The sequence below is a fragment of the Strix uralensis genome, chromosome 8 (genome assembly GCF_047716275.1).
Source record: "Strix uralensis isolate ZFMK-TIS-50842 chromosome 8, bStrUra1, whole genome shotgun sequence".
NCBI lineage: Eukaryota > Metazoa > Chordata > Aves > Strigiformes > Strigidae > Strix > Strix uralensis.
Window position 1 is genome coordinate 4,882,663 of NC_133979.1, and position 10,067 is coordinate 4,892,729.

Here is a 10,067-nt window from a genome sequence, read left to right on the forward strand (position 1 = left end):
TTTTTGCTTTTGAATGGCCTTCTTGGTGTAGATGTGACAGTGTCACAGGTCTCATCCATTTTTTTTTTTCTTTTTTGTCATTTTGGAAACTGGTTTTTAAGTTAGACCCCTAAACTATCTTGACTTCTCTTACTTTGATAGCTAGCCCTAGGCTGTCAAATAGAGATTGCTCCATCCTTTCCTGTCTCTCTGTGACGTGGGATTGAATACACCTTGAATAACTGTGCCTCAGAAGAATGTCAGATCCCCAGTAGAAGATTTCTTAATAGCCCTAGTTATGATAGGTCTCTGTAGATTTTGCAGCCTGCTTTTTTCTTCACATCTCTGTGCTGTCACATTAGGGAGCAAATTTTACCCCACTCCAAGGAACTTGAGCTAATTCATGCAATTGCCCATCAATCTGCAGTCTTTTCTCTGTTCTTTCTTTCAGATTTCCTCTCAGAGGAATGCCAAGTGGATAGCTGCTTGGGGATTCTCTTAATTTGATGTGCTACTTGCTGATAGTTTAAGAACAGAGAACTGTTCCACATCTAGTAATCTTAGTTTGTTTACTATTTCTTTAAATAGTGGGTTTTTTAACTACGGAAAAATAATGGATTGTTTTTTGCCTAGTTTTTTGTTTTTAAAATATAGTGTTAAAACACTTCACAACAGCACTGTTTTTCAGCAAGCTAAACTGTGTTTGGAGATTCCCTTTCTTATAAGCAAATGGTAATTTCTTCTTCATCTTTTTTTTTTTTTAAACTCTCAGTCACTTTAAGTATTTCTCAATTCCAATCTGTAAAGAGTTGAAGATTTATTGGCAGAAGGAGCACTAAAATGTTGAGGTGTTTGCTGATTTCAAAAGAGAAAAAAAGATTTTCATGAATCCTTTGATGAGAATGAATGCAGTAAATATTCTAAATGATGGCATAAATCAAAATCAACATTAGGGGTAGAAGGTTGGAGACTGGCGAGACTGAATATTTTAAATTAATATACACAAATTCTATACTTTGCAAAAACAGGTTGCGAGACTATTTTGATGGATTTTCTAACACATTAGAGCAGCTGAATGGAAAATTATACTTGTTGTGGAGCCTCAGTTTTAGTTAGATTGAACATAAAGGGCTCAGGATCCTTTACTTTCATACAGTTATTGACTGGCTTATAAAGTGGTAATGAAATAAATTATTACTTCTTTTCTACCCCAGGTCTGAGCAAATAAGTTAAATAATTGAGCAACTGTAGAACTGGCAGTCATGTTGGTTCTGTCGAGTGGTGGAGGCTAGGAAATTTTCTTCCAAAAGATAATTGAGGAGGAGATGTTTTAATTTGCCTTTTATCTTAAACATTCTTTGGAGTAGGATGAGAAAGCAAGGACTGAAGGCTTCCTGTTTTTAACAGTTCACTGGATAAGTGAGGTTGATAGTACGAAAGCAAAATAAAAATGAAAGAAGGTATGTAGAGGTGCTGTTGGAGGCTTCTTGTCTGAAGTGCTGACTCCCCTTCATCTGAGAGCTGCCTTCTTGAAGCTGGATCTCAGGCATTTAAAGGGAATCCCAGGACTTTGTTGTTCAGTATCAACGCATTTTTGTTTCATTGTTCACATACTTAAAGCCTTTAGAACGGTATGTTTACCATATATTAATGGCCATTAGATATTCAGAGCCCAGGGGAAGAAGCCAGATTTTGTAAAGGACCTTTTTATCTCTCTAGTATGTCTCTGTGAAGAAACGTATTTCTTAAGACTCGGTATCAGATCCATTGTGAGCATTGTTGTGTTTCATATGCTGATGGTTTTGAAGCTGAAATGGTTTTCAGGACAATACAGTATCTATTATTAGAGCAGTTACTGTAGCTGGGGGAAATAGGGACAAGTTTTTTGACTTCTTAGGCCACGCAGATGTTTTTCTAAAGACTTCTTAGGTAAGTTCACAATAAGATGGCATCATATACAGTGAGACTTTTTCTTCAGTTAACGAAATGGCATGTCTCAATGAGGTGACTTAACAGTCTCAGGAAATGTAAATTAAGGTAGGAATATCACAGGGACTCTCTTTTGACATAATTAAAAGACAGGGAGCAAATTAAATGAGTTTTAAAGATCTTGCATCTGATTTTCTGAACAAGTTGGAAGCTACAGCCAAGCTGAGGAATTGGTAAATAAGAGAGCTATAAGCAGTTACAAAGTGGTGCTGTCCTAGAAAGGAAATAAAGGAAATTTAAAAGATTTACTATGTTTTTAAAGGATTTCCCTCTCAGACTGGGAGAGATTTGGATTGTAAACTAGGAAAACAGAATATACTGTTAAATAGGAAACTGAAGTCTCCTAGAATTCCTGCGTGGAAGGTGGAGAGATGCTTGATGAAGGTCTGTGCATTTTATTTTCAGAAAAGGAAATCTTAAAATAATTTTGTGGTAGCGGAAAGGATGCTTACCATTGTTCTGGAGAGAAAAATTGTGGAAGTGTAGTGTCAGAGAGAAGCTATGGGATCTTCTAGTTCATCTCTGAAACTTTTATTTTAATGCTTTCTGGCTTGCTACAGTTTGTCTACCTTTTCCTAGTGTGCTGTCCAAATAGAGCCGTGTACATCAGCAGAAGCCTCAGCTGTACTGAATAAAGCAGAAGGTTATATACTGAGTTTTGCCTGTGACACAGAAATTCATCTTGACGTGACATTTGCTTTTTTGGCATCATGTTGTTGGCTCAAGATTCCGTTTTTGATTCACTGTAACTCCTGTTTCCCACTCCTTCTTGTGGAAATGCCATGTTGAGATTATTTTGAGAGTAATACTAAGTTGGGATATGTCACCTCTATTGCTTCTCTTTTGTTTGCTAGGTCAATTAACTTGTCAAAACCAAAGCTAATTAATTTCCTTTGGCAAGGCCTGTTCTTGTCAAATCCACATTGGCTGTTTATTATTTTTATTGCTGTTTGGGTAGTTTTTGCTTATTCCTCAGTCTGCTGCCTTTTGGATATTGAAGATACATTTATTTCGCCTTCTTTTCAAAAATGGGTTGGTATATTTGCCCTTTGTTTATGATGCGAAGATTACTTCAGATAGTTCTAGTACTAGGGTATTAATTAAGCCCTATCAATGTGAAGACTTAAAGGAAAATGAGAGTAAAACATACTGACCTGTGTTTCTATCCTCCCCATAAAGCTGTTAAATATTTTGTCACAATTTTTCTTTTCTGTGCCAACAGCAGCAGTGGAAGATTTGAAGTATTATATAAAAGTTATTATATATGTTATTATATATAAGTTGCTTTTCTTCTCCATCAAGTAACAAATCTATCCATTCTTTTAATCATTGTTTTGCTACTACTTCATTTGTAGAACCTGTTGTCTTCCCTGTGCCTGCTAATTGTAGTTAATTTTGCAACTCAGCGTTTCTTATTTTAAAGTTTCTTTTTAAATTTTTTTTCTTCTTTTTCCCTACATGTTTGTGCTATTTCTTAGTTTGTGTCAGAATTGCAAGGTCAGAGCGCAAGTCCACCCAGCCGAGGTAATCGCAGTTAATACACAAGAGGCTGTAACCCTTGGCCCCATTTGCGGACAAGAGAATGATGTGGCTTTTCTGCTGAGAGCCCTGACAGCCTGGGAGGTGGGATGCCCTCCAAAAGACTGTAAGGGGTTGAGATGCAGCAGTTAGCCTGGCATCTGTGGCAGTGGTGAAGGATTAATACTGAGAGCTAAAACCCACTTGTTTCTGTATTTGTCTCTGCTGGTAGGCTTTGTATGAAAGCGATAGGATGAGGCGGACCTCCCTCATTCTTATGCCTTCCCCCCTCCACATTGCAGGAGGTGACTGCAATTGTATCGATAAGAAAAACAGCTTCACCTTTGTTACTTACAAGCAATAGTTTTGATACTTTATTTGAGATCTCCTGAAGCAGTAAGCGTGCAGGTGGTCTTTATTCTGAACAGCAGTACTTCTCTCTTAAGGTTAACCTGAAAAGAACAGCATTAAAGTACTATTGGTTCCCAGGTGAATCTATATACTCACGCTAGCTAGTTCACCTTGTCTCAGTTCTGTCTGTCGTCTTTATTGAGAACACTCTTCAGTAAAAACAGTCAATGAAACATGTTCTTACTATAATATCAATATGCACGTGCTTCATTAGGAACGCTTTTACTTGTCCTCTTACCCAGACTGTCAAAAACCAGTGTACTTGAGCAATATTAAATTACCAGATTTGAAGTTGCTAGTGATTTTTGGAAGTACAGCACAGCCAACTGTGTTGGGCTGTTTTATCTTTCAGGAAAAATTATACTGTAAGCTCCTCAGCCTGTTACTGGCATCTTAATGATGTTACAGAGCTACTGGCACAAAACAAAATAGCAGCAGTCAGCTGAGCCAGGGTAAGAACACTTTCTAATTGGGGTTGAATGTTGCGTGGCAGTCACAAAGGTACATATAAAGACTACTTTCGCTAGAGTGTGCAGTCACAGGTCTCTAACAGTGAGATGACATGTCAGCACAGCTTTCCATTCTCTAACTGTAGTCCTTTTAATGGCACGTGAGTTGGTGGTGTTGAATAGATGCCTTCTACCCCCTTGGACAGCTTTATGTCTAGCAAGAACACAAAGACATCGACAGGGTAAAAACGTTAACACTGAAGTATTGTTTTTTACCTTTGCTCTTGTGACTTTAGTATTTTAGATAAGTGAAACCATGGAAATAGGCCAGGCACTGTATAGCCACGAAAACCAGAGATATAAAATCACTAAATTAGTTTAAAAGAGGATTATGTTGCCCTTTCCAGGATACAGCCTAAATCTTTATATTTCCATTTGCCTTGAATAATGCTGCTTGACGTTAATGCAGTCGTGCAGCAGCTTATGTTCTGGAAGAGAACAAGAGAAAACTCTTGGTTTGTCATAAATGTCAGTTTAGAAATTAATTGGTCACTGAAGCAGAAGAGTGTTCAGCGGTACAGTTACATTGGGTGGCTACATGGACGATCATGCTGTAGAAAAACAAATCCTGAAAGCTTTATTCATGTTTTTTTAAAGTTAGACAAGAGGAATATTTGCATGCTTAATCCAAACTTGTGTATGCAGTAATTTGAATGTTATATTTCAGCAAGAAACAGCTGGAGAAACTCTTGCTACATTCCTGGAATGTGTCTTTTTTCAAAACCAGTTGTTAAATTTAAATTGTATTTGTTTCTAGCCATTTACAGCAAACTCTATCAGTTCACTGTAGTAGAGTTAGGAAGAAATATGTTTTGGTACCTACTTATACAAAAAAAATGAGTTCTGCTCTTCTATTTTTAAATCTGCTGTAGTAAGATGTTTCCAGTGTCTCCTGTGGAAGAACAGCAAATTGTTTCAAAATGGTGGGCAAATACTTGTGCATAGGTATACTGGAATATTTGATTTGATGTTTCAGCCAAAGTTAGTGTATATAAAGCAGATTAAAAATTCTGCTCTGTTTTTTAAGCGTGGGACTGCTGTGAAAACAGCGTTACTTCCTTCTTCCTCATTACTCCATCTAGAACAAATGAATCAACCCTTGCCTTCCACTAACAGTCCCTAGTACTGGTCAGGAGGCACCTGGCTACAACTCAGCATAGGTCTGGCCATTACTTTTCAAGAATCCATGGTTATGAAGAGAAGTGGAATCAAATATACATTTGAATTTATTTTCGCCCGAAAGGATTAAAAATAAAGCTGGATGTTAATCTGCCCATAGTTTTATGCTGTTAATCGAGGCTAAGATACAGATCATACTGCATAAAAGTGACCATTGTTTAGTGCTAAATATCAGGCTAGTTTTTGACTTGGTGCTTCATTTTGAAAATCTTGACAAAATAGTTCTCGGCAGAGATGTAGAACCCTCTAAAATTCTACATATAGTATTTTGCTATATGATACATAAGAATGTGCTTTTCTTGATTAGTTTAAATGGGTCTTGTAGGAGAATCCATGATCTGTGTACAACCACTTGCAAAGTACGTTGAACTTAGTTGTGTGGTATCCTGTTCGCACTAAAATGAGCTGCCTGTTTTTATGGACTAATTAAAGTATGTTCAGCTTCGTTACAATGAACACCAATTAAGCATCCTTTAAAACCGCTGACTTTATACTGCTTTATAAGTTTCTCCACGGTGCCTTTGAGACGTGAGATTCATCCATTGTCATACCTTTTTCAGATTGCCCACAAGGCAGAATGATCTGGGGTGGAGTGTGCCTGCACTAATGGATTTTGAGTCACTGGGAAATGCTTTGGCTCCTTCATGCCTCTGCTTTCTATTCTGTAGAATGGAAGCAGTGGTACTTACTCAGCGAGCAGGAGCAACTTAAAGTTTGGTCTCTTAATGCTAATCTTTTTATCCAGATAAATTTTTACATTCTAGAGATGTTATTTTCTCAGAATACTTGGAAGCTGTGTATTCAAATGCTTCTTGGAGATGGGATCACTTGTGTAACTGGTTCTTAACTATACTGAGCAACCATCTGCATCTCTGTGCTGACCAACTGTAATGTCCATTATGTTACTGGAGATTTTTCCCTTCTTTATTGTCAGACATCTATATATAGTTACTTCTAGAATAGAACATATCTGATGAAGTAAATTATTTTCTTGATGCAGTCATTTTAATTTACATGTGAATGTAAACTAAAAGATAAAAGGTACTTACATGGACAAGTATCACATAAAATAGTTGGAGAATTTCCTAACTATTTATGCTGTACCTTTTAGAGTATCCATTCTTTGAGAGGCTGTCGATGAGAAAATTATTTTCATTCTTAATTTATTTCCATTGTTTTATCATATTGCTACATTTCTTCTCAGGAATTCTTGGTTTCTGTTGAAAAGTTGTTCAGTAACAACTCAGACTCATTATATTCCCTACACTTTATGTGCAAATGCAGACCTTACTGGAAAGCTGAATCGCTGACTGAAACCTTTTTTTGTTTTTCTTGTTTAAATGAGCTTGATTTGTTTTCCTATGTATTCACAGGCTCTTAAAATAAGAGAGAGCTGCAATTGCCCATCTCTTTCTGGACCAGATCCTCGCCTCATTTTCAAACTTAACATGCAACATCTCCTGGAATCGTCTAAAGATCAAGAAACCCCAAATTCTACAAAGCGAGAGCTCTCAAAACCAAAACAGGATTTTCCCCACACTCAAAAAGTGGAAGATATGCCAGTAACTTTTGCAGTTAAACCTACAAACTAATGATAATAATTTTCAATTTTTATGAAACTTGTGGTCCCTGAAGGTCTATCTTATAACACAATTCTGTCTTTGAACCATAAAGAAGATGTAGCCACTCATATTCTGTGTTTCTTTTATGTGATCTCTCACTCAAAGCAATAAGGAACCATGCCCACACAAGAAGAGCAGCGTGTTGGAGCAAGAAGTTTCTTATTCATCAAGAGTTACTAAAATAAATCACTTCTCAGGGGAAAGATCATCTCATACAATCCAGTCACACAGTGTAATTTTCAGCTTTATCAGGCTCACCTTGATCAGAGGACAGATGAGCCAGCAGCATCCCTAAAGCAGAGGACAAAGTAGTTTTCATCACTTAAGTTGTCTGGTTTATCTTGCTGTAATTTGGGTTAGAACTGTTCAGCTTTATTTGAAAAATAATGAGGAGAGCTTACCGCCTGTTCCACATATAGTATGTTTAAAAATATTAATCTGAGATGCGGTAATAGCCTATGGGCTAGATACACCCCCACTTAATTAGGTGGATTTACTGCTGGGATTTTTCTTCTTTCTAAGGCATTTTAGAATATGGATTGATTCAACATTTTTCTTCAAAGCAACCTGAAAGGGTTGCACAAAGTTCAATTTAAAAAAGGAGTTAAATAATTTTCAAGGAAGTCTTTCTTGTGAAAAAACCCACACTATATAAGAACTACTGTAGCACTAGAATGCTTTGCAAGGATGGCTGTTGTCTTTTTTAAATGATCAGGGCCTCGTCAGAGGCCGGTTTTACTGCAATGACGTTTGATTTGGATATATCCATTGGATAGAAGTGATTGCTGATGTGAAAATATGTTACACAGTAGACAAATACAACAAGGTTTCTTGACTGCACAGCTTTTGCAGCTGTACCTTATCCTAAAAGGTGACTTCTCTTCAGAAAACTGGCATCTAATGCTGAGCATCCCCTCCTCCCTCCAGTCCCCTGAAGCCACACATTTTATACCATGGAAAGCAGTAGGCACAATAGAGGTAAAGCTCTGCCTTTCCTGATGGACCAGCAAATATAGCCAGCATGTTGATCATGATTTGCAATTGTTTGAGTTACCCTTGCTTTGCAGTTGATGAAAATATTGAAAGGTCGATCTTGCAGGAAGATACAGAAAGAGGCAGCAGTGAATGAAAACAAAAGAGGGAAATCCCATTCCTTTATCTGTTAAGATGTATTTGCTGTTAGGTTTTTTTTGTTACTCACTTGTATTAAAACAAAAGTCTGTTTCAGGTATGGTAGGGTTTTACATGAAGGGGACATTCAAAATATTTCCAGTGTATTGTATTTTGAAACATTTTTATATATATGGAGAGGGGCAGACTTTATCATATTTCTTCAATTAAAGCAGAATGCAAGCTTTTAAAAAGGAAATAATAACCTATTCAGTGCTGTTGGTGAATATAGTTGGAAAAAAAAAGATTGTGAAACAAGCAATTCCTTTACTGACTTCAGTCGATGAACCGGGGTCCTTTGAGAAACGCCAGCAACTACCTCACTTATCTCTATTCAGAGGTAAGTTGATGTATCTCTAATGTTGATGATTCTAGGTCTGACTATATAGGTCTAGACTGGCTGCTTATTACTTACAAGCTGTTCTTAAATCTCTGCTCAGTACTCCTGGCAAGAGGCAGAAGGTCCAGCCTGACCATTATTCATCCATTCATTTTTATTCTTAGTGACAGGAGTTTTTGTAACAGACGTTCAGTGATGCGTTGAAGCATTTGGACATTGTCACCTGAAGGTAAACAGAAAAATACACCACTTAGATTTCCCTACGGACCTTATAGTTTATACTGCAACACCAAGACCCTGCCTCTCTCTCGCTCCAGTGTCAGAGCTTGTTTTGTTATCCAGGGCTCCTGGCTGACGTGCAACTTGATGCTTGTGTCTGTTAGGACTAAGGAGAACATAAAAGAGTTTTTATAGCATTCAAGATGAAGTATGAAACTACCAAGTTCTGTATTTTGCTGTCTGCTTTAAGTGGCTTAAGTATTACAGTGAAATGCTGGAGATGCATTTTTTAAGTTTACTAAGGGAGATTTTTAAAAATTTGTATGTAAATGGTCTTGTAACCATGATCATGGTGATGTGAGAGGAAGGGTTTCAAGGGAGAGGTAATAGCTTATATTAGACCGACAAAGAGCTTATGTACTTCTTCCAACTATGCTGGTCTGATAAAACATACCTCTCTCCTTACAAACCTTACGTATGCATGCACACACACACTTATGCAAGAGTTAGGCCTCTGCACTAAAACACTATAGTTTTAAAGTCCAAAATAATGTGTTGAAAATTTCAAATTTACATCTTGAATTATCTTTAATATTTTTCTCAAGTGCTTTGGGAGGGGGTTCTTCTTTCTGCTTATCTTGACCGTCCAGCACAGAAAATGCCTTGTGTTCATCTGTCTCTTGGAGGGCACTTTTTCCTTAAATTATTACAGGATGCTATACATTACATCTGGCTATATTGTTAAAGTATTTTCATTTTTCTTTCTTGAACAGAAAAATTACAAAAATGTTGCTTTCCAAAGGTTGGACAAGTCATAGTAAAAATTGCACTTTTAAAATCAAAGAACATATAATAACTTAAAGTTGTGTGTGTATATATAATAATACATTATTATGTATAGTATATATGATACTCAATATATAAAATATATTAATATTTAAACTATAATATATTATTATCATAATAATTATAATTTCAAAATATAACCCTTAGGAAAATGCTATGGTTGCAAGCTTTTAATTGCAGAAACTTTCACTGTAGAAACTTTCATTGCAGTTGTGTAACAGTATGTCACAGGAAAAGTAGATCTAGAAGCGTTGGAGGAATTCGGTACTTAAGAGGCATGACACA

General features: G+C 36.7%; 1 protein-coding gene across 3 annotated transcripts in view; it reads left to right on the plus strand.

The window, feature by feature from the left end:
• The window catches only part of OMA1 (OMA1 zinc metallopeptidase), a 19,339-nt gene extending 12,064 nt beyond the window's left edge, over positions 1-7,275 (plus strand). For all 3 annotated transcript variants that reach the window (XM_074875910.1, XM_074875909.1, XM_074875911.1), the window contains one exon: positions 6,959-7,275. In XM_074875910.1, the coding sequence (XP_074732011.1) occupies positions 6,959-7,177 (219 nt within the window). In that variant the 3' untranslated portion in view covers positions 7,178-7,275. The remainder of the gene's footprint in view (positions 1-6,958) is intronic.
• Positions 7,276-10,067: the final 2,792 nt, after the last annotated feature.